Source organism: Babylonia areolata, chromosome 2, assembly GCF_041734735.1.
Source record: "Babylonia areolata isolate BAREFJ2019XMU chromosome 2, ASM4173473v1, whole genome shotgun sequence".
Taxonomy (NCBI): domain Eukaryota; kingdom Metazoa; phylum Mollusca; class Gastropoda; order Neogastropoda; family Buccinidae; genus Babylonia; species Babylonia areolata.
In genome coordinates, this window is record NC_134877.1 from 54,491,717 (window position 1) to 54,516,429 (window position 24,713).

General features: G+C 41.2%; 2 protein-coding genes across 8 annotated transcripts in view; one reads left to right on the forward strand and one right to left on the reverse strand.

The window, feature by feature from the left end:
• LOC143279509 (vitamin D3 receptor B-like) overlaps window positions 1-8,103 on the forward strand; it is a 12,495-nt gene extending 4,392 nt beyond the window's left edge. For 2 of the 4 annotated variants that reach the window (XM_076583556.1, XM_076583558.1), the window contains exons 2-5: window positions 507-788; window positions 2,076-2,193; window positions 5,087-5,927; window positions 6,606-8,103. In XM_076583556.1, coding sequence (XP_076439671.1) covers window positions 567-788; window positions 2,076-2,193; window positions 5,087-5,927; window positions 6,606-6,924 — 1,500 coding nt within the window. In that variant the 5' untranslated portion in view covers window positions 507-566 and the 3' untranslated portion in view covers window positions 6,925-8,103. The remainder of the gene's footprint in view (window positions 1-506; window positions 789-2,075; window positions 2,194-5,086; window positions 5,928-6,605) is intronic. The other 2 variants (XM_076583557.1, XM_076583559.1) reach the window with 1 other exon arrangement.
• Window positions 8,104-17,855: 9,752 nt separating this feature from the next.
• Window positions 17,856-24,713, reverse strand: part of LOC143279511 (uncharacterized) — a 136,517-nt gene continuing 129,659 nt past the window's right edge. For all 4 annotated transcript variants that reach the window (XM_076583562.1, XM_076583563.1, XM_076583564.1 and 1 more), the window contains 4 exons: window positions 22,641-22,755; window positions 21,802-21,979; window positions 20,063-20,265; window positions 17,856-19,392 (listed from right to left, as the gene is read on the reverse strand). In XM_076583562.1, the coding sequence (XP_076439677.1) occupies window positions 19,196-19,392; window positions 20,063-20,265; window positions 21,802-21,979; window positions 22,641-22,755 (693 nt within the window). In that variant the 3' untranslated portion in view covers window positions 17,856-19,195. The remainder of the gene's footprint in view (window positions 19,393-20,062; window positions 20,266-21,801; window positions 21,980-22,640; window positions 22,756-24,713) is intronic.

The following is a 24,713-nucleotide window of genomic DNA, read 5'->3' on the forward strand; positions in this document are numbered from 1 at the left end:
GGAGGGGTAATCAATTAAGCGTATGTGCAGGTAGTAAGTGTGCGTGTGTGCATGCACCAGTATGTGTGTAGAATGTGCAGATTGTAATGTACAGACTGACCAGAAATCGCCATTTCCCAATATGTGTGTTGAACGTGCAGATTGTATACATGTACAGACTGACCACAAAACGCCGTTCACGATATGTCAGTGTGTGGAACGCGCAGATCGTATACTGTACAGACTGACCAAAAAACCGCCATTCCCAATATGTGTGTGGAACGTGCAGATTGTATGTACAGACTGACCACAAATCGCCATTTCCCAATATGTGTGTGGAACGTGCAGATTGTGTACATGTACAGACTGACCACAAATCGCCATTCACGATATATGTGTGGAACGTGCAGATTGTATGTACAGACTGACCACAAATCACTGTTCACGATATATGTGTGGAACGTGCAGATTTTATGTACAGACTGACCACAAATCGAGATTTCCCAATATGTGTGTGGCACGTGCAGATTGTATGTACAGACTGACCACAAATCGCCATTCCCAACATCTGACCTCTCCACCGGACCATGGCACAACCGGAAGTACTGGTAGCGTCCACCTCTGAAGACGCCGAGGCCGAGCACGTCAGTTCCGTGGGCAGTCCCCAGCCGTCCATCAGGAAGAAGCAGCGAATGAACGGCCAGAAGACATGCCGCGTGTGTGGCGACCGCGCATTGGCTCACAACTTTGACGTCGTTTCCTGCGAATCCTGCAAAGCTTTCTTCAGGAGGAACGCCCTGAAAACGAAGGTGTGCAAAATGGAAACACGTTGCTATGGTGGTGGTGGTGGTGGTGTGTGTATGTGCGCGCGCGCGCGTGCGTGTGTGTGTGTGTGTGTGTGTGTGTGTGTGTGTATGAGTGTGTGTGTGTGTGCGTGCGCGCGCGCGCGCGTGTGTGTGTGCATAGTTTACGCGTGTGTGTATATATGCGGACGTGTGTATGTGTGTGTGTGTGTGTGTGTGTGGTTTTGGTGTGTGTGTGTGTGCATGAATACGTGTGTGTGCGTGCATGCTTGTGTGCATGTGTGTGTGTGTGTGTGTGCGGCAGTGCCGGTGTGTGTGTATATGCGTGCGCGTGTGTGTGATTGTGTGTGTGTGAGCATGCATACGTGTGTGTATATATATGTGTGTGTGCATGCATGCGCGCGCGCGCGTTTGTGTGTGTGTGTGTGTGCATGCGCGCACTTGTGAATGCGTAGGTGCTGCATGTGCATGCGTGCGTACTGATGTGTGTGAGAGTGTGCCTACTTGCGTGCATGCGTGCTGTGTGTATGCTGAGTGCGTGCATTTAGATTGGGTTTACAGTGATAGGAAATGCATGTTCAAGTTGAACGCACACTTGTGTCCGTGTGTATGTGTGAATCTGTGCGTGCTTGGGTGTATGTGTTTCATTAAGTGTGTGTGTGTGTGTGTGTGTGTGTGTGTGTGTGGAGCGCGCGTGTGTGTATGCACGCGCGCTATGAATGCGTACGTGTGTCACGTTGGATACTGGTGTATGCGTGCGTACTGATGTGTGTGTGAGGGTACGTGCGTGCACGCACGCTGTGACGGTGTGTGTGTGAGAGAGTGTGCTCAAAGATTGTGTAAACATTGACGGAAAGTGCGTGTAAACAGTCTACAAGTGTAAATCAACACCCGTATTTGGAACAGTGAACGCGGGATAAGATCTTTGTGTACTTTTTCTTGTGTGCATGTTTCCGCAGTGCGCATTGCCGCTGAAGCTGTTCGAATGTAGGTACAAGGAAATGTGTTTACCATATCTAGGGGCCTACTGATCTGATCTGATCTGTCTGTCTGTTGTCCGTTTTGTTTCTTTATCAAACCAATATTTTTCAGCTCCGAAAATCACTTCATAGCAGTACTTTCTTCTCTTTTTCTGCCATTTCATTTCATGTTTAAGATTTTCCATGTTCTTTATCTTTTCCCCTCGCTGTTTGATTTTTTAATATTTTTTATATATATTTTTTAAAAAAATAATATAAACATTTGACGAAAAGCATTCATATTCATTTAGTTCTTCATTGTTTCTCCCTGCAGATCAAACCATGTGCCTTCAGCGGAGACTGTGAAATCACGCCGGAGACACGTCGGTTCTGTGCCCACTGCCGGCTACAGAAGTGTCTGCAGAGTGGCATGAAGGCTGACATGATCCTTGGTGAGTGCTGTGTGCAGGCTCCATCAGAGGCGGGGGGCATCCTGGTGCGCCTACTGACAATTCGCCAGTCACAGAATTGGTGATCCCGATTCGCCTATTGTTAGTTCGCCTATATCCTTAGTTGATCTCTGTGTGTGTGTGTGTGTGTGTGTGTGTGTGTGTGTGTGTGTGTGTGCGTGCGTGCGTGCGAGACAGAGAGACAGAGAGAGAATGCGAATGCAAATATTTTATTCAGATTAGTACACAGCCCCTGTCTGAAGGGGGTTATTACATGAGAGAGAGAGAGAGAGGTTGAGTAGGAAAAACGTGAACGGCGGGCAGGTGAAGCAGGATAAAAAGTCAACATTTCGCGAGGCCGAGATTAAACAGAAGGCGAAACTGAAATAGGCGAATCGGACCTGTTCTGCTGGAGTATTTTTTAATAACCTTTTTTAATGGTTCTTCTTCTTCGTAACACATTGGACACGGACGTTAAAAAACTAATAGATAAATAGTATATAAAAAAAGACAATCATTTCATGATAGTGGGACAGGGAGTGTAGTTGTGTGTAGGGCTGATCTTGGCGTGATCTTGTTTTTAAATTTTATTTATTCATTTATTCCAATTTTTGTTATCCACTCTCTTTTGCAATACACACACACACACACAAAAACAAAACAAAACAATACAAAATGATACGGATACAGTACACCACATTAAATCAATGCATAAAAAGAAAACGAAATGTAAAATGTGATCTGGTTTAGAGTGCGAGTCGCACTGCGGAGTCGTGTAACGGTGGCCGATAAGTAGCCTAGGAGACAGAGCTGAGCTTAATCAGGCTTATTAGGCCTACCTTACATTGGCTTGCCGCCTTGACTGCGGTTTCAAGGCACCTAAAAATAGATCAGCGGGGGTTTCAATGGCTTTCGGCCGGAAAGCGCCTAGAGTTAGAGTTCTGGTTTCTGACCGAAGATAAGAACGAGAGTTCGGTTTCTGACTGAAAGTGAGAGCTATATAACTAATGAGTTAAGGTTAACTCACTCAGTACGACCAGTCCTCTCTTCTCCTCTACACAGACCCCTCGGGTGTCCAGTGGGTGTCTCAATGACCCAACCTTTAGCTTCCGTCGTCAGAATTGTGGTATTCTTTGTCAACATTCACCTCTTCAGTATAAGAGCATTCCGCTTGCAATATTTTTGATGGTAGTAATTGGGGTGAAACGCTGTTAACGTCGTCTCTTTCGCCGTTCGTATGGAGAGAGCTAAGGTTAAACGTCTCGTTCTCTTTTCACAGTCAGCAGGACAATGACCTCCTATCCACTGTCAACGGCTCGGCGTAGGAAATCGGGGACTAATCTTCTCCTTCCGCCGTTTTAATCTTCCTCAACCGAAGTCAAGTACCCACCTATTCACACCTGGATGGAGTGAAGAAAAGTAAAGTGCCTTTCCCAAGGACACTACACTATGCCGAAATTGCCGGATAATCAAACCATGATCACTCTATATAAGTGTCAACACTCAATCAGTAATCAAGGGACCGAGTCGGGCTGTAATTCATTAATAGCAGTCAATCTTGCTCGAAGCAGTAGGCATGGTCAATTTTTGGTTGGAGAGTGATTCGTGTCCTTTTAAAAGTGCCAGTCAACTCTCAGTCAGTTCTCTTTAAATAAAGACTCAAGACCAGTTTATTGTATATGCACAGGTACATAAATTCACTGTTCAACTGTACAAATAAAATAAAATACAAGCTTTGTAGTACATCATCAGTGCTGCAGAAAACATTTTGTCGTTGATACCGGCAGCGCTAAAAAACAAACAAAAACAACAACAAAAACACCACCACCACCAATAACACACACACACACACTGACACACGTGACACATGCATACACGCGCGCGCGCGCGCGCGCACGCACACACACACACACACACGACACCACACAACACCACACACACATACACACACAAACACACACACCACACCACACCACAACACACACACACACACACACACACACACACAAACACACACACACACACACACACACACACACACACACACACACACACACACAAACAGCAAACAGTATTTTCGTCACTGTTGATATCGTCCGCCGTGCTGGACAGCCAAAGCGAAAAGGCCTTGGTCCTGATTTCCATGCAACGCTGCCTCTTTTTGCTGTTGTGTGTGTGTGTGTGTGTGTGTGTGTGTGTGTGTGTGTGTGTGTGTGTGAATATTGAATCATTGTAATAACTAAGTATATTCATTGCCGCGGCTGCTCAAAGAAGGAAACACTTGACTTCAATAACTGCCAAACGGAAGACATTTTATTTCAACGTAACTGCATCTTTGCAACGTTCACCAGCCGTCCAACTACAGTAAAGGGAAATAACTGATCACAGCCCTGAGCACGGTATAAGCTGTTAGCTTGTCGCTCTTTATGCATACATGTACAGCATGTGATAAGAAACTCTAGGGACAGCTGGACAGTACAAGGTCTTCAGAGAAGAAGCCCCACTCAGCCAAGTATTTCGGCCCATAACTCCTGACACTCTAAGGGGGCCGGGCCGCACCAAGGTAATGACTCCTGGATGCCCTTGTATTGCCGCCTTGTTTTTTTTTTTTAGTTTAACGACCCATTAGCATGAACCCTTATGTTGCTGGGTGCTAGGGACTTGGCGTTGTTGGCTCAAGGACGGAGATCGCTGAGGTACTGAGAAAGGGGAGCTGATCGGTGATGAAGTTCTGGTTATCCGTCAGTGGGAGAAGTTTGGCTGATGTTCCACACCGTTCTGTTTTAATATACTGGGTTAATTCTGCTTCATCTTCCACTTTGTGTTTTGGAAAACAGACAATCATGATGTAGTAAACACATTAAGCAGAAAAACATTCCCGCCTTTTTTTTTCCAGACGAAGCCGAGAAAAAAGCCCGACAAGATAAACTCACAGAGAACCGCCGCAAAAGAGAAGCCCAGTCCCAAAGCCAAGATCAACAACATCAACATCAAACCACCTCCTCCAACCAGGAAGAACTCACGGCACATCTCTCCACCCAGAACACCCCACGGTCAAGGTCAGGGTCAGAAAGCTGCAGCAGCAGCAGCAGCAGCACCTCCGCCACCGCCACCAGCACCAGCACCACCGCGCCAGACGTGTGGGTGTTTCCCCCTCCCACCACCTTCACCCAAGTCAATCGCAGCCTCCGGGGCAGCGCGGTCCGCAACGAGTTCCTGGAGAGAGCCAAGCGCCAGGCCACCCTCCTGGACTTCAGCATCCTCTTGCCCCAGGAGGTCCCCGTGACAGCCGGCCAGCAGGAGATCGACACCAGCTTCCAGCACGTGCCGCATGACCAGCTGCCCTCGGACCCCCACCAGTACTGGAGGCTGGGGAACGAGGAGCGCGCCTTGCTGACCGACCTCACCATCGCCTACCAGCAGACCGTCCTCAAACTGCCGCAGGTGCACGCGGACGGAGTCAGCGCCGTCAACGTGCAGAGCATCCTCAGCCGCTGTCAGAGGTTCGCCACGGACATCGTCAACTTCGTGAAGCGGGTGCCGGACTTCCGCGCCCTGCACATGGCGGACCAGGTGGCGGCGTTGAAGGGGGCGTCGTGGCGAACCTTCCTGGTGAAGTGTTCCGCCAACTTTGTGGTGGAGAGGAACTCCTGGATCAAGGACAACGGCTACCTGTCCGTGGAACAGTTCACCGAGGCCTCTCCAGAACACAGGGACAGGATACTGCTTCTGGCTAGGTGAGAGTGGGTGTCATGATTGTTATCGTCAATCTGTTTCTTGAAAAATGGAGTATGGGCATAAAAATTGTTTTTAATTTTTCTGTCTAGTCTGTCTGTCTCATCCGTCTGTCTTGTCTGTCAGCCCCTTGAATGTCTGTCTGTCTGTCTGGTCTGTCTCTTGAATGTCCTCAACCGCAAAGACATCCTCACCAACACTGCATCAAGGAAACTTGGTGAAACATTCTGGTTGATCCTCTCAGGTGTTTCTCTATTGTGCACATGATAATGCAGCCAGGATCGGTTCTTCAGTTGCTGTCTTTGTATTTTTTCCCCCCTTTAATGCGTTTCAACACACTTAGCAGCCCTTACTCATCCCAACTAAGCATTATTTACATGGTTCTCCAAACTCGCTCTTTTCTCCTTTTTTTTCTTTTCCTTGGTTAAAGAAAAGGTTAATAGGCTTTCTTTGTGGGTCCTCCAAATTTTTTTTTCTTTCCATAAAGTGGTCAAGGCCTGACCAATGCATTGGGCATATGTGAAGGTCAGACATGTGTTCCTTTTTATTTTTCTATAAACAGATGTGGTGTAGCTTATATGGATCAGTCCGCACGCTTTGACACTTTGAATCTGAAACTGTGTTACATGCAAACGATAATGCAAGGAAATCAAACAAAAACAAAAAAAATTGGCTTGCAGGTACTCCGCAGCTCTGAAGCACATCATTCGAAACGACCCCACCACCTTCGCCGTGCTTCAAGTGCTGGTGCTGTTTGATCCCCGGGACCCGAACCTGAGCGACCGGCAGCTGGTGAGCGCCATGGCAGACAAGTACAGCCTGCTGCTCAAACACCTGCTGCAGTCACAGTGGTCCTACGACTATGCGGGGTACTACCTGAACGCCGTGCGGGACAAGGTGCAGCAGATGTCGTGGGTGGCTGACAGCATCCAGGTGATGTTCATCGACTGGCTCCACCTGCTGGAGCCCCTGATGCGGGAAGTGCTGAACCTCACCTAGAGGATTCATTCTGTTGAAGCCCCCGTGGCACAGTACAGAAAAGGCCGGAAAAGGCCCTTAGTTTGAGTTGAGTTGTTCAGTGCTGGGGTCTGTGGTGGTGTTCACAGATGGGAGGTCTCTGGCAGAAAAGGACCTTGTTCGGGAGGAGGTGTGTGGTGATGGAATCCCGGCTGTCTGCAGAGGGTTGAAGCTTGGCTGGCGATCCAGGGAATAGGTCCTGGCTGTGTGCACAGAGGAGGAAGTGCTGGCTGTTTTGTCCACCTGATGTTTCAAGAGGGACATCCTGGCTGACTGTAGAGGGAGCTCCTTGAGGGGTTGCTTCACTGTTGTATCGCACAGTGACAATAAAGCGGCTTTGCATCAAGAGTTATGTATTGCTTAATAAATATGAACCTGGTGTTCAGCAAAAGATAACAAATATCTTGAAAGTGGTTATGAGTGGTAAACATCTTTCATTTCACTGTAAATATTTCACTTTGACCTTTTTTTTTTATCTGGCCACCCTGCCCAAAGTGTGACGGATCTGCAGACTGTTTGGGCATGAAAGAGTTTCAATTTGCGTAGTTTTTCTTTTGGTGTGTGTGTGTGTGAACTTTTTTTTTTTTTTTCCAATTTTCTTTTTCAGGGCGTGTGAATTTTTGTGGTGTGTGTGTATGTTTGACTATACCCTGACTGGAATGCCACTACATAGTGCACATAGAGAGAAATGAAAAAACTAAACATTGTTACTATCTACAGCCTCGCATATTAGACGTCAATGTGAATACATATACGCACCACAATATCTTTACACTGCATCAGATGAAGCTAAACCCTGAGGATTCCACCCATGGTTTGGGCCTCCTGTTCCCATGGGCTGCCAGCCTCCATCCTTCTCACCCTGCCCACTCCGGTGTTGCAGCAGCAAGGCAGGGTCTACCCTGGTGGGGTACCTGGTGCCATTAAAACTGATGGAGACAGTCGATTCTTTTGTTTTGAACGGTTTTATGGCTAGACTTAAAAAAAAAAATGTCCAAAGAAAATACATAGTTCATTTGTGAATGAAGTTTGTTGACTGGTTTGTGGTAAAAGAGATCTTGCATTTCCAAATGAAATACTTTTATCTTTTTTATTTATGAATAGTATTTTTTTTATTCACAATGTACAGCAACATGAGTGCTTGAAAGAATAAAATATGACAGATTATTTGAAAGCAGCATACCTTGTGTTGGGACAGACAGACAGACAGACAGAGAGAGTGAGAGAGCGTGGAAGGGAGTGAAGCACACACACACACACACAGAGAGAGAGAGAGAGAGAGAGAGAGGTTAGGACAGACAAAGGGTGGGGGTAGTAAGGGTTTGTCTTGAAACAGAAGTGTGTCTCTATCTCACACACACCCTTTTTCTGCATGGAGTAAGAGAGTGGTGGGAGAGAAACAAAGTGGATGCTTTAGAACTGAGTACAAATAACAGAGATAGGAAGCTTCTATTTTCTTGGATTTATAATGAACTTTAAAATTCTCATGGCAGTGCTGATAACTATGATGACTGCTGTGGTATTGAGTACAGTGTGTGCTTTTGATCCAACATAATTATATTCTTTTATGTAACAAACTTTCACTCTTCCTCTATTCTTTAATGGGATTGTGTGTGAAAATTATGTGTCACAGAAACCACACATCTTCACAAAACATCTGCATGCTTGTGTGTGTGTGTGTGTGTGTGTGCGTGTGTGCGCGCGTGCGCGCGCACTACTCTGAAATAAAGCTGATCAGACAAAAGTTCTAGTTTAAGTAACTGTATGTAACAAATATATAATCTCTCTCTGTCACACACACCCACACCTAACATATAAGCAGATGTGTTTGTGTGTGTGCATGTACGCATGTGTTTGCATGTGAGTGTGGGCATGTGTGCGTGCACATATTCCAAAAGCAGAACCATCCTTACAGTCACATCTGTATGAACCACAGAAAATGTATAGAGATGCAAACCGCACTTTCTGGTACAATTTTAATGGCTCACTTGCCACATCTGTAACTACTGGGTGGCCACATGGTAAACACTTGGTTTAAAAAAATATCAGAAGGAAAATGACATGGATTACAAAATGATGCGGATTTTGACATGGATTACAAAATGGCATGGATTACAAAATGACAGATTTACAAACATGGAATAATGAATAATCATTTTTAAAAAAGGAACATACAGAGGTTAAAAAAAAAATTATCACAGTCTTTGTTGACATGACGGCAGATAGTCAGGGAAGATTGGACGTACTAGTGGGGATAGCGTGGTCTGTGTGTGACAGCTTCAAAGGAGAGGAGGAACAGACATAGACAAATCCTGACATATTATGGGAACATGCTCAGCTCAACATTGGCAAACACACATTACATTCATCTAATTCAACAGCAACTGCAAATGGAAAATATGAAAATATGTTTGCACAACAATCGCTGAACAGTCAAACAATCCCAATAGAAGTAACGGTTCTTTGACGATACTTCAAGATGTTTTTTTTCAATAATTCTACCTCTTTAAGACCGCAAGAAAACCTGTGAAAACAACACTTTTCTTCAGTTGTTCATGATCACACATTCAGAAGCACATTGCCTAATGATGAAATCACTCAGATCAATACTGTGACAGCTAAACTAATACATTATAACATTCAAAGCAACACACTGACAGGGTAGAGGGTCCACACTGTTTTTCACAAGTTTATGAAACATATAATTTGTGTGCTACACTTTTATTTCATTTTGAGTTCTCCAATACATTTCTTGTCTGTATGAAGGACTGGATGGAAAATAAAGCAGTGAGGTCCTCTTGGTTGGTATCTGAAAGTTTCACCTTTTTCTTGATGATTGGTTTATAGCTTATTCTACCCTACCTGATTAGTTAAAAAATTTATTAATTTTTGAAACAGAAACAATGATGAAAACCTAATTATATGTGCAATATTTTTGGTAAATATTGTAGATGTCATTGAATTGTGTACTCTTCATGAAGTTCTGTGATATGAAACTTTTTTGGTTTTTTTTTGTTTTTTTTTTGTGATGGATGTATAATTTTCTCTAACTGGAAAAAAAGAAGAAGAAGAAAAAAAAAGAAATAAGCAAGCAACCAAAGAACAACAAAAACTATGACAAAAACTGAGTATGAGACCTGCAAAATCACGGACTGGCATCCGATACATGATTAAACACAAAAATAAATAAACCTATCACTGTTACTAACCCTTTGCCAGACAAACCGTTTTACTGTGTTTTATCATTAACCTTTTGCTGGCCAAAACTGATACGCAGTAATTTTTGTTTAGTAGAAAACAACAACAACAACAACCACCCCAAAACCCGCTTTCTTGCATTGAACACAAAAATATACACCTCTGACAGGTATGACAATATCTGCATCTAACTGTACATTTACCTAAAATAAACCAAAATATTGTATGTGTTAGTTCTAATTCCCCCATTCTTTGTTTCTTTTTTAATTTTTATAAACAACAACATGCAAACAACAAACAAATGTGTAAAACAGTGCATATTTTACAAACACACACAAGCAGAACTAAAATATTCAGACTTATTTCTAAAAATAACAGAAATTCACAAAAAAAATGACCAGTATTGAAACTACACATAGAACATTGGAGCTTGCATCCATCAGAATAATTAAAATGTGACAGTTTGATACAAAATTAAAAAAAACACAATAAAAGCCATGCTGGAGCTTCCTTTTCAATCTCAGTCACTTTCCTTTGACAGCCTGCTAAGTAATTCACATTGACTCGTGTGATATTCTGTAATCAGAAAAATAACCTTTACAATTACATTGATTAAAACATCACAGGAAAGAACTCCACCTAGCGCCCTGGTGTTAAGATGATCAGATATGTTTTCCTCAGTTTTGGTGGAAAGATACTGCTCTAAAACTGGAGCAAGAGGACAAATTTGACATCATCATGGCCTGGCTTCGCTGACGAAGATCTAGGAAGGGCGTTGTCCACGTCTGATGCAGGCACGCTCATATCAGCCTGTACCAAGAGAAATTTCCATATTTTGACATTTGTTCTTTTTTATGAAGAATTTTAACTCAACAAAAGTAATATTTAATTAATCGTATTTCCCTTATCCTGCATTTAGTCTTAGTAAAGCATTACACACTAATTTCTGAGTCAACATTGCTTTTGGCATAAGTGGGTTCTTAATGTCACATGTTTTACACAATACCTGCACAGTTAAAAAAAAATCCTGTATCTGGATTTCGACAGTTTTCGTAAAGGTGCCAGCTGATTACATCTTGAACATGTTATTGCATTTTTCTTAAAAAAACAACCCCATCACAGACATTTCAAAGTTACTCCAGCGTCAATCATTCCCAGCAATGAATTATCAAGTGAAACTGAAGTGAACACATTGTGAAGCAATGTCAAAGTATGGTCAACAGAAAACAACGCCAAGTAACAGTAAACACTGAAAAATGTGTGATGGTGGTGAATTCTTGCATTTTGTTTGATTTCATGCATAATCAATAATTTTCAATTTCACAGCTTGTGCACATACAACTGGCAGATGCTATAGGCATGTGAAATATCACACCCAAGATCAACATCCTCTACTGTGATTTTCAAGAGAAAACAAGTGAACTGCATGATTCCCCTGTGATTCCCCTAGCACACATTAAACATCCCTTTACATGACTGCTAAGAATTAAAACAGAATAAATAAATAAATTTTGACATAAAAAAATCTCCAAACAGTACAAAAAATATATGAAACAGAAAAACAAATTAATACTGTACAGTCCTCTCGTCTCAGCACTCTGCTTTCCGCAGCAAGTCAATACTTAATCAACAAATACTCTCTCAACTAACTGCTCATAATACAAAAATGAATGATCATCCCAGTACAGCACTAACACCAAGCTGAGAATGTTCCAGAGTTGTGTGCTTTCCATGCTGCTCTACAGCTCAGAGTGATCCAACAAAGTTGTCCACCTTCCACACAGTAAACCTCTGAGGTCCAACACCATCTCCACTCCACACCTACTCACCCAGTGCAATCAAGAGAACATGGAGACCACCAGGATGCATGAGAAGGCGGTGGAAATGAATGGACATGTTCTGCAAAGGACCATCACCTGGACAGCCCTCAACTGGACATCAGAAGGAAGATGCACGAGGGGAAGGACAAAGAACACCTGGCACAGAACAGCTGAAGGAGACCTAAAGACCCTGAAGGGTAACCATTCGGAGACTGGCACAGAACAGCTGAAGGAGACCTAAAGACCCTGAAGGGTAACCTAAAGACCCTGAAGGGTAACCATTCGGAGACTGGCACAGAACAGCTGAAGGAGACCTAAAGACCCTGAAGGGTAACCTAAAGACCCTGAAGGGTAACCATTCGGAGACTGGCACAGAACAGCTGAAGGAGACCTAAAGACCCTGAAGGGTAACTATTCGGAGACTGGCACAGAACAGCTGAAGGAGACCTAAAGACCCTGAAGGGTAACCTAAAGACCCTGAAGGGTAACCTTTCGGAGACTGGCACAGAACAGCTGAAGGAGACCTAAAGACCCTGAAGGGTAACCATTCAGAGACTGGCACAGAACAGCTGAAGGAGACCTAAAGACCCTGAAGGGTAACCTAAAGACCCTGAAGGGTAACCATTCAGAGACTGGCCCAGAACAGCTGAAGGAGACCTAAAGACCCTGAATGGTAACCATTCGCAGACTGGCCCAAAACAGACGAGTGGCGGATGTTAGTTGCTGCCATTCATGCTAGAAGGTATAGCGGGCTGTTAGTAAGCATAAAAGTTTTAAGTTCACTCACATTTGCTTATTCAACTGCTGTTAGAGCTGTGTATGTGTGTGTGTGCCTCAGATTGACACCTTGTTGGGCATTCGGTTAAGCCAGTATTTCATTCAATTTTTTTTTAAACAGTGCTTGGTACATGTTTTTTTTTTCTTTTCAAAGCTAACTCTTTGCTCATGTTTTTTTTTCTATGCCAGTGCTTCAATTTCTTAAAGTATGAGCTTCATTCACCTTTATAAGTCAGTGCTTCATTCATTCTTTTTAAGTTTTAGAAAAGAAGCTAGTGCTTCATTTTTTTTAAAACTTGTGCTTAAATCAGTGCAATGAGAAAAGTAAATCTAACAAGTGCATTGTTTTTTCCCCCCACCACAGGGTTTTGCGTATGTCTTTGATGGCCGTATGTCATCATTCAAGTCCACTATTTTCAATTGTCATTATTTTTAACACGTTGCAAACAATGTTCTGAACCTGAGCGCAAGGGCATATCAGTGTGTTGATCTAGAACCTGAAAACAAAGTGCATATCAGTGTATGGACATTCTCCTTTCTCTTTGCAAGCTGATTGTGGTTGGTTCTCTTTTGAGGTTTCTTCTCCAAAACAAAAACCAGCAGATGGACAAATTGTTCACTGTTGCTTATAGTCAAGCCAACCACACAGGGCCATATCAGGACTGTCAAACCATACAACTGCTGAACCATGTCAACACAAAACTGTCACATCTACACACACATCTACACAGAAATCCAGACAAACCACAAAACAGTTTTCATGACATTATCCTAACCATTCAGCTCCTTTGGGCAAATAAGACAAGGCCGTGATGAAGAATCAGCCCTTCCGCTTAATTTATTATCCCCAGATTACAAAAAAATCATAAAAAAAGAAGAAAAAAACCCCAATACTTCAAAGCCAAACAAAAAATACATAAAAAGGCCATATAAGCAAATAACGCTACAGAATGGACAGTTAGTGCCCATCCCAGAGTTTACAATTTCACAACCTAATTGCCAGAGCAAAACAGCACAGAGAAAAAAGTGTCAAGGCTTGCTAGAAAAAACGAAAGGGGAATGGTCTGGGAAGGCAGAAAAAGCAGACAACAGTAAAGGAAGAAAAAAAGACAGAAATAAAGAGAGCAATAGAAAAGAGGAAGTTTCTAGCACAGAATTTTCAGGTGGGGATGCTGTTCATCCTGAAAGACCCCCAGCATACCCATGGACATACTGAAGACTGTGATAAAACTATACACTGTAGAACAAATGCTGTTCACAAACAAAACATACAATTAGAAAATCAATGAGGTAAGTATAATGTATGGCACACGATGTTTGGCTGAAGCTAAAAAACAAAAAAAAAAACCAAAACCAAACTTCTAAACAGATGAATGAACCAAAAAATGTTTTTAAATAAATATCAAGTTCACTCTCAAGATTTGTACCATTCCCCTCACATCAACATAAACAGCAACAACAATGACAACACAGAGAAAAGAAAAATCAGCTTACAGCCAGCGCCCTGTAATCAATCATGCTTCTCTGAAGACAACATGCCATCATTTCCAAGAGCACACAGTCATTAACTTGTTGATAGTTTCCCAACAACCTATGATTCTGCTTCACTGACATCCTGTCATTTCAAGTGACTTCAAGAATTTATAACATGTCAGTCACACATTAAAATATCTCCCACCACAAGAAATTCAATAATACATAATATGTATATCAACAGTCCTCCCGCCACAAGAAAACCTAAACTGAAATCCAGTTTTGCAAGCATTCAAAGTGATGATTGGGTTCCAAATGATGGCAGGGTCAAAGACATGACATCATCCAACAGGGCATTTGACTACAATAGAATACACACACACACACTCACACAAAAGAAATCTATCACTCCCCAAACCAGGAACACATCAAACAACATGCTGGAAAAGAAAAATTAACAGTTTTACATTATCAAAGCATCTGTCATAACTGAAGTCATGCACCAGTTATCACACTATACTGCACACTTTGACTAGCAAGATCAAACATGGCTGTTCTTTTTGTGAATTTTAACAAAAGCATCCTGATGCATGTAAAAGACAGACAGAGGAAAGAGTGCATGATTCATGAAGAAGAGATGGATGGAGAGTTCACATTTCTGGGCAATGGCTTAAGGCAGTGCATATATATATTTTTTTGATATGTGTTGCTATTCTACATGATTTACACAAAAAAATGAGCAAGTGTTTAAAACCAAACAAAACAGTTTCACAATTATGAGAAGTGGTAACAACACAATAGTTCAACTCATCAGAAATAGAAAAGCTTCCAGTGTCTTGATCCTTTCTTTCTCAAAACATCATATATATTGTTTTCATTAAGTTTGTCATCATACCTAGCACCTACATAGCTCTGCTATTGTGAGTGTCTTTCCCGAGCAGCCAAAACAAAAAACAGGTACCAGTACTTGTGCAGATTTTCAGCTTGGATTTTTCTTGCCTTTTGTACAGTCAGACCATAGTGTTATGCAAAAAGTCAGGCGTCTTTATTTTTCTCTTTGCTTTGTTTTAAATAGCAGATGTGGTGCAGCAAATAAGGATCAGTCTGTGTGCTTTGACACTTGAAACTGAAACAGTCTGTAAAATCTGCAATCGTATTTCTGATTGCTTAATTAAAGTTTTTATATTTAACACTTCACAAGCTTTGCTTTTTCCATAGCTTTCACCATTAACAGAGCAATCAAATCATCTGTATTTTCAGTTCTTTATTATCATTACCACAATTATCAATGAAATGGAAACAAAAGACAAAACTGTAGTTCAGGCTAGTCCTCTAAATGGTAACTTGCCAGTAAGTGTTCACACCGGACATAAACTTTATAGAATATCTGATATTTCAGTTTACACTGATCCCGTCAAAGGTACGGAAACAAACCCCACACAAACAAGCAAGGCTTTCCTTTTGCCTCTTCTGTTGTTCAAAACGAAATATACTGAAGCCTGACAATAGTTTATCAGAATACTTGATGCTTCAAATTATTCATGTCATTTGAAAGGAAAACAAACAAAACACCTCACCCTTTGTGTTATATATATCTATTTATGAGTTTTCTGACAGACTGTACTAAAAAAAATCAAAAAAATCACTGCATTGTGTAATCAGATGCATTTTTATGATCACATATTCTCCATCTAATATTCTTTACAAAAACAAATGATCTATCTATCTAGATAGATAGATATATGTATATAAAGCAAACCATCACCATCAACATAAAAAAAAGTTAAACAGATTGACAGCAATCACCTTGTACATTTTTCAAAACAGTTCCCGAAGGAAAGAAAAAAGACTGAGTATAAAGCTGAGTTCCTTGTGCACATTATATATATATATATATATATTCCCCTTTTTTCTGTTTAAATTTATTTCACCATTATAATTCCTTTAAATAATGCCATACAACAAATACTGTACACCAAATACTATCATCCATTACCTGACCAACACTTTTTTTTTTCGTTTTCTTTATTTCATCTTATTATTTTGGCTCACTCTCCATGGCTTCATGGGCAAGAAAAAGGTGGTAACACGAATGAATGTACAGCTCTGGCAACTCTGCTGTATTTTGATTTTACCTGCCAGCGTGAGGTAGGTGAAGGGTGATCACAGGTATAGCGCACACCACACTACACACAGTTACTGGAACTTCACTCGTTAAACTACACAGTCTCTGGGAAATTCAGTCATCTTACTCTATCAGCTGTGAAAGCTACTTACTGCATTGACAAAGCACACACATTTTCACAACAACAAAAAATAAAAGTGCAGGGACAAACACATCATTACCGGTATAGTTTCATTTTTTACATACAAATAACATGAATCATGTGGTTTGTACGCAGATCTGTCTCTGTAAATTTTCAACATGGGAAAAAAACTTTGCATGCATGTACTTTTCGTATAATACGCCCTCCTTTACATTTGTCTTTTACTTCATGCTTACCAAGTATTCAAAATCAATCAAATTGTAAACAAAATAACACATGAGAAAAGTTTACTTACAGACATACACAATAAAATCAGCCCCCCAATCCAGCTTTCATCTCACACTCATCAAGTTTCCAAAATCAATTTATAAACATTATCGTAACACATGTAAAACAAAGAGTTTTTCTAAAACGGTTTAGGAATGACAAATAAAAAGAAAATGAAACAAATGTCAATACTCTTTCACAACTCCATTGCACCTTGGCAAATCCAAGTTCAGATACAACTTTATGGAAGATCACCCCTTTTATGTGCTAAAAGAAAACCAATTCATTGTGAACAAATGTAAAAACTGAAGTGGTGATTAACTGCAAGACAGATAAATGGAACAGATAAAATATAACTTATTAAAATAATCAAACAATATATATATATATATATATAGATAGATAGATAGACTGACAGAATAAAAAAATAAACAAATTAATAAAAAAAAAAAAAATAAAAAAGCTACCTAAACAATTTTTTTTAAAAAGTGGTGTGCTGTAGCAAGTAACAGATTTTTGACAAAGTTTACTCATCCTATAAGAATAATGTAAAGAAGAATCAGATATATGTTCTTATTTCTGAATTAATTCAAATTCAATGAAAAGCCTTATAAGTCTACCCGCATGATTGACAGCAATTCTAAGTGAGAACATGTGTGACACATCATCATAATTTTCAACATTTTAATCACTTTTGATAGGTATCTATAATGAAACAGTTCTATATTATCACTGTTTAAATCAGTTTTTCAAAGGATAATAATGTTTTGCAAAATAGTAGAATTGTTTGTTATTACAACTTTATGAACAGAATTATTGTTAATGCATTGTATGATGATTCATTTTCCTCTTCCAGAACTCCTAACATAGGTTCTTCAATACCGTCTTCAGCTACTGTGTCAAGGGTGAGTTAAGTCAAGTAAGTTGATCTTGATCTGTATCAGTATATCCCAGTTGGGTTTAGAGTGAGTGAGTGTGAAAGTGTTGTGTTTGTGTGGGAGCATGTGTAACACATTTGCTGCTCCCACAACCTCTCCTTGTTCTATTTCCACAAATGTGGTGTTCATCTTTTTCTCCCCCCCCCCCCCCCCCCCCAACTTTTAAAATTTTTTTCAATATCTAAGTGTAATATTTGTTGTTGTTAAGAGTAAGACTGTCAATACTTTATTTTTTTCAGCACTGTATCCACTGACTTGAGTGAAAACACGTCAAGCATATCAAGGGATAAAGAACTAACAAACACTGAAATCTATGTGTTGGGAAAGTAATATCTTAGTGTGGCAACTGCAGACAGAACATACTAGTTTCTAATCTTTCATACAGCAATGGTGATTAAACTTTCAAGTACTGATGTACGAACTGAACTGAAACAATTTGAAAAAAAAAAAAGGGTCAATCAACAAATGAAGAATAAACAAAACAGAACCATCATTCTAAGTGAATGGCTTCATAATCTAATACTTAAAAAAAATCAGAAGGGAAAATGTGGCAAATCTTCATAAGGTTTAGAAAAATAAAACCCCAAATAGGAACAATGTAGTTCTGTATTGAACACATGCTTACATGAACACACACACACATTCACACATACACAGAAAACCCATTCTTTTTAACCATTCTTGTCTTTCCCTATCACTGTGCTTCAATTCGCTTTTCTCAAATATGTTGTTTTGGAACACTAGCAGCATTCTCTTCCCCTCATGCATAGTTCCAGTCAACACTCAATTGGTGCTATAATTTCAACTCATTCTTCGTAAGTTATACCTAGTCATAGGTTCCATTCTTACACCCAACCACAAGTTCCATCCTTACACCCAATCACAAATTCTATCCTTACACCCATTCAATAACAAGTTCCATCCTTCCACCCAATCACAAGCCAACCACAAGTTCCATCCTTACACCCAACCACAAGTTCCATCCCAACCACAAGTTCCATCCTTACACCTAATCACAAGTTCCATCCCAACCACAAGTTCCATCCCAACCACAAGTTCCATCCTTACACCCAACCACAAGTTCAATCCTTACACCCAATCACAAGTTCCATCCTTACACCCAATCACAAGAACCATCCTTACACCTAATCACAAGTTCCATCCCAACCACAAGTTCCATCCTTACACCCAAACACAAGTTCCATCGTACACCAAACCACAAGTTTCATCCTTACACCTAACCACAAGATCCATCCTTACACCCAATCATACGTTCCATCCTTAAACCAAGTCACAAGTTCCATCCTTACACCCAACCACAAGTTCCACCCTTAATCATATGTTCCATCCTCACTTCCAGTCACAAGCTCCATCCTTAATCACGAGCTCCATTCTTTCAGCCAATCACCAACATTTGTTCAACCACCACAGCACATGCAAAACGCGACTTCCAAAGGAAACCAGGGTGGCCATGCAGCGTGTTCCTCGCAGCATGACGCATCACCAGCAGCAATCATCGCTGACTAGCCTCATGCCCAAAGCATGAAGGGAAGCGCCAGCCGCGGGATCCCCCGATGACACGCAGGGATAGCCACTCCTCCGAGTTGGGCACGTAGCACACGTCGTTGGAGTCATGGGACTCCTCCATGTTGGCAGGTAACTCCGAACGGCTAGCGCTGCGGCTTGGGGCCACCTCTCCCGTTTCACAAGCTGTAAGAAAAAAGGTTAACACTATTTACCCCTTTGAACAATGCAACCTTCACTGAACTAAAACCTGGACAACATGACCTTAAGGGCAATTGCCAGCAGGTCACTGAACTCCACCTGACAGGATGTTTTTATTCTTCTTGTTTATATCATGAAGCAGCAGGAAAATAGCGTTTCTATCAAGTGTGGAGAGTGCCAGCTTCTGAATCCATGTATCAATACTCCTGAAAATGTGTGTGTCAGTAGTTCATGACCCTTCTCTGTATCTTTTCCATGGTGCATAATTATAATGGGCTTAGAGCGGTTATATTCTTAAGTTAAACATGACAATTTAAACATTTCATTTATCTTTATCTTTGCTGTTTGTAGTCTAGCCAACCGCAAACATTTCATTTCGTAACACTTGGGCCATTACAGAGGTTTACAAAATTTTTGCCACAATGTTATCTTTCAACACACACACACACATGCTCATACAAGGGTGGCATCAATGTTGGAAAGATCACTGTCAACAGATACACACAAAACACACTGATTCTGACAAAAGACACATGGACACTTTAAAAATTAATTTTTTTTTTTCATAACTTAAAATCATTTTGAGGGACAGCCATACCTTCAACCAAACACACACACATACACAAACCCAGACAAAGGCATCATCCCCACTCACACAGATCTTCAGTGGAACAATCACGGAAGCGGCTGGTTGCACGCCTCAGGGGCTGTCGCTTCAGCAGCTGCACAATGCCGCTGAGTTGCCGGAACACAGAAAGCTCCGTCAGGCCTCTCCGCACCTCAGCCACTGCCGTGTCGTTGAGGAGGCGGGTCCGGAGGCTGTCAAAGTCCACTCCCAGCTGCTGGGCGCCGTACAAGCTGTTGGGTCACACAATTTTTCCCCTCCAGATTAATTCTCAACAGCTCATCCGCTTCCAGTATGATCTAAAATGACTATTTGTGAGTGAGCGAGTTTTGACAGTTTCAGGATTTGTTGGTGGTATTTTTGATGGTGTACTATCTGCGATTGTGTGCTATGACTTTGTGTGTGTGTGTGTGCGTGTGCGCGTGTGCTTGTGTGTATTGTGTGTGTGGGAAGGACGGGCGTGGAGGGGATGAATAGTTTTCACTGATGTTAGGTATCATGTGTTCAATTTTTAAAAATTTATATATGTGTTCTATTTGTAAACGCCTAGGGCTTATTTTCAAGATTAGCCGTAAATGCTAATGCCAATAATAATAACAATACTAACTTCTCCTGTTACCATGCTTGTTTCTGACTGCCAGCAAGATTTTCTGATGATGTAAATCCTATAACATGAGTCTTCTGTTGATTAAGGAAATTAACTGCACATATTGGCAGCAAGATTCCCTGATGCTTTTGTGTGCATAGAGAATGTGTTCAGGCAAAAAAAAAAGTATTCTGAATACTATTAGCAAACAGCAAGCACCGATGATGGTAAATCTGTAAGTGAACCTGATTTAACAACTTTCTTTTTAAATTTGAAAAGGAAATTTGTGTGAACAACCACCAGTTATCTGAATTTCAGTTCTCATTATATTAAAAGACTTACCAGATAATTCTGGTTACACACACAATGTAACATTTCTTAAATTTTTAACAGTGTGTCAATTACTTCATACAGCCTGTTCAACTGACAAAATAAGGCTTCAAATCTGATATTCAGCATCCACATCCACTTTAAGATATATAAAAAAAATAAAGGAAAAGAAGATTAGTCTTTGCAACCCAAAATTTACAGAACAATCTCCTTCTCAGTTCTGTAATTTGCATCAACAAAAGATCTTAAACCCTACAACCAATATCTTGGACTACTATCACCATTGCACCAATAAAGATCTTTAACCCACAAGCAGTATGTTGAACTACCATTACTATTTGCACTGACAAAGATATTAAACAATACAAGCAACATGTTGAACTACTACCATTACTGTACTGACAAAGGCCTTCACCACCACAAACAATACCTTGAACTACTATCACTACTGCACTGAAAAAAATATCTTTAACCTTACAAGCAATGCCTTTAACTACAATCACTATCATTTTATTCTTCTTCCCCTTGTAGCTTCGTCGATTGTCACTTCCACCCAGAAGCCAAAGCAGAACTTCTGATCCAGTCGTCACCGGTGATCATAGTTCAATGCCCGTTTTCATCATGGCGTTGTGTCCTTGGGAAGGACTCAACTCCAGTTTCCCCCACCACACCCAGGTACTAATGGAACCCCACTTCTGTTGGCGGAAATTAAAAATGGCAGGAGAGAATTAGGCCCCATCTCCCTATGCCAAGCACTAGACACAGCGGATGTGAATTCACTGTTCCAACGGCTGTGAAAGGCGATGGAACCTTTAACCTTTGTGACTTCCGTCCTTCCCCGTCACACTCTCACCTGAACTTGACCTTGTCCTTGAGGAGGAGAGAGGTCCAGGCCCCGCTGATGGAGGTGACCACGGCGGTCAGCACCTCCAGCTGACAGGTGTCTGGCAGCTTGGTCACCCCCTCCACCACCGGGCACATCAGCTGCTCCCACATCTGCTGCACGTAGCCGCTGGCGTCCTCTGGGAACTCTGGGGAGGAAACAAGCCAGCACTGCATAGCCCGCCACATGCTGGCCATCAAACCCTCCTTTCCTCATTCTCAAAGCCACCATATTCAAGCCTGGCCCAGCAACTTGCAGTCGAATCCAAACTGAGCTTAACCCACCCTGACTGCTATTTTTCCTCATTTTGAAAACCAGGACAAACATTGTTAAAGACGGGCTCCGATCCCACCCAAATTAGGTGAGGCCCACCGAGCTGTAACTTTTTCCTTCATTCTGAAAGCCAGGATACACACTGTTTAAGAGACTGACCAAGAGAGCTTGCTCAACATGCGCTCAGTGCCACGCCCTGTCTGTTAGCATGCAGGCCAGCCTGACTTGTGTCTCCATTCCACTAACAGGGCCACCACAGTAATATAGAAAGGGAACACATGTTTAATGCTCTGATGATTGATGTATTAGTCTTCAAAACAAGACTGAGATGATGAATGGAGGTCTGATATAAAACACACACTTTGCACAAGTAAAAAAAAACAACAAGAAAAAACCTGCCCAGGCAACAAAAGGGTTGTCCCTGACAAAATGTCTTTTCACAAAATGTCGGTGTGTGACAAACAGGGAGTAGAAAAGACACAGAGAGAGAGAGAGAGAGAGAGAGAGAGAGAGAGAGAGTGTGCATGCATGCATACCTGCAGGCACTTTGCGTCTCCAGGTTTTGGCCGGGGGCAGGTGCTCCTGGAAGAAGGATGTGGCCAGCTGTCCATACTTCTCTGTGAACTGCCTGAACGACGACTCCTCCAGATTCTGCACAACAACATCGAAAAAGGGCATTTTCATTTTAAATGTCAGCTTCCTATGGCAGGTGTCAGTGCCGATGGAAGAAAGCACACACTAATCTTCATCCCATGTACTACGCCTGTTGGGGACCAACTGGAGCTAACTGAGACCCCATCCACTAAACTGGTGGGGAACTAACAAGAGGTAAATTTTGTGCATACCTTGTGAGCAAGCTGTCTAAAGGATAGCTCGTGATGAGAAAATATACCCCACATCTAAGGCATGTGCACACATAATAAACTTATGCATGAATAGAAAATTCTTTTGTGAGAGGTGTCAGTTCCACCTTGTATGTTGTCCATGTATTCTATCACCAAATTCATGCTGACTGCCATGTTTTTTCTGATTCTTTAAAAAAAAAATTATTGGTAGTGAACCATCTCATGAAGATGCTCAGCTGACTTGTAATATCTTCTATAACTTACAGAGTGTGTATCTCATTACTCCCTATACCTCACGCCCCAACAGAGGTCACAGGATTTCTTGTTGCTCTTTTTTGTCATGCTTGTAGGACAGTTCTTTTAACAAAAGAGACATCCTCACATTACTCCACTACAACAACTACAATGGTTATCTGTCAGACAAAGAATTGAAAAAAATTCTTGCGACTCTTAGAAACACTATCCCTTTGACTGCAGTCTTCTGGAATATTTGAGAGAGTGAATGGAATGTTAAGGTACAAAATTGTGCAATGCACATGCGTTAGAATCCGAGAGAGAGCAGGAATGTGAGAGGAGCCAGTCGAGCTGGAACACTGAAAGTGAAAAGATGAATAAACAGAGCAACTATTTTCATTATTTGACAGAAAGCGATAAAGGCTAATTCCACTTAGCCACACGCTAGCACTAAATGCCATCATTGCATTTTTGTTACAAAAGATTCAAGGAAATTTAATCCTTACCCCTTTTGGGGTGTGGAGGATACAAGAACAATACATATTCATTGAATCACAATTTCAGTCAAACAATGTCACCAATGCAAGCAAAACATACACACTCTCACACACACACAATAATGATTCAAACAATGTCACCAATGCAAGCAAAACATACACTCTCACACACACACAATAATGATTCAAACAATGTCACCAATGCAAGCAAAACATACACTCTCACACACACACAATAATGATTTGCAAAATCTTGAACTTCAACATATTGGCAAGTACGTTCTGGATATAACTTAATGTTACACACCTTGTCCAAGTTTTATGAATTTACTTAAATTGTCTTTTCTTCCCAACAGGAAATAAATTGAATAAACTGAATATTGAATGGGTGGGGGTGGGGTCGCAAGCATGTGCAAAAGTGTGTTTGTGTGCATGAGACAGTGTGTCTAAATGTACATATATGTATTATTTACCAAATCAATTATCTTGTTCCAAACGGACACTATCAAGGTGATAACCTTATATTTCAGGCAGTGAATGCATGCACATGTGTGTGTGTGTGTGTGTGTGTGTGTGTGTGTGTGTGTGTGTGTGTGTTTTCTTCAGTTTAATGTCTATTCACTACAAGGGTTATTAGACGGAAAGGAGAAAAGAAGTGGATAAAGGAAAGGGAATGCATGTGAATATTAGTGTAAGGAAGTGTTCATCTTTTGTAGTAGAGGAAAAGTACATTATAAGATATTAAAGGTTAAAGAGATTGTGGTGTGTAATGAATGAGGTGTCATTGGAAGGAGAATATATGTATGCATATCAACAAGTATTAACTTACAAAAATGTAAATATAAATAGCGACATTAATTAGAATACATCAAAGGAGGATACCAACTGGACTGGAGTTTAAAATTTCCTAAAACGTTCTAAGCAATGAATAATCATTCAAAATCTTTTCAGTGGCTGATGGAATATTGGTAAACAAGTCAACTACATCTTTTGTGTGCATGTGTGTGTGTGTGTGTGTGTGTGTGTGTGTGTG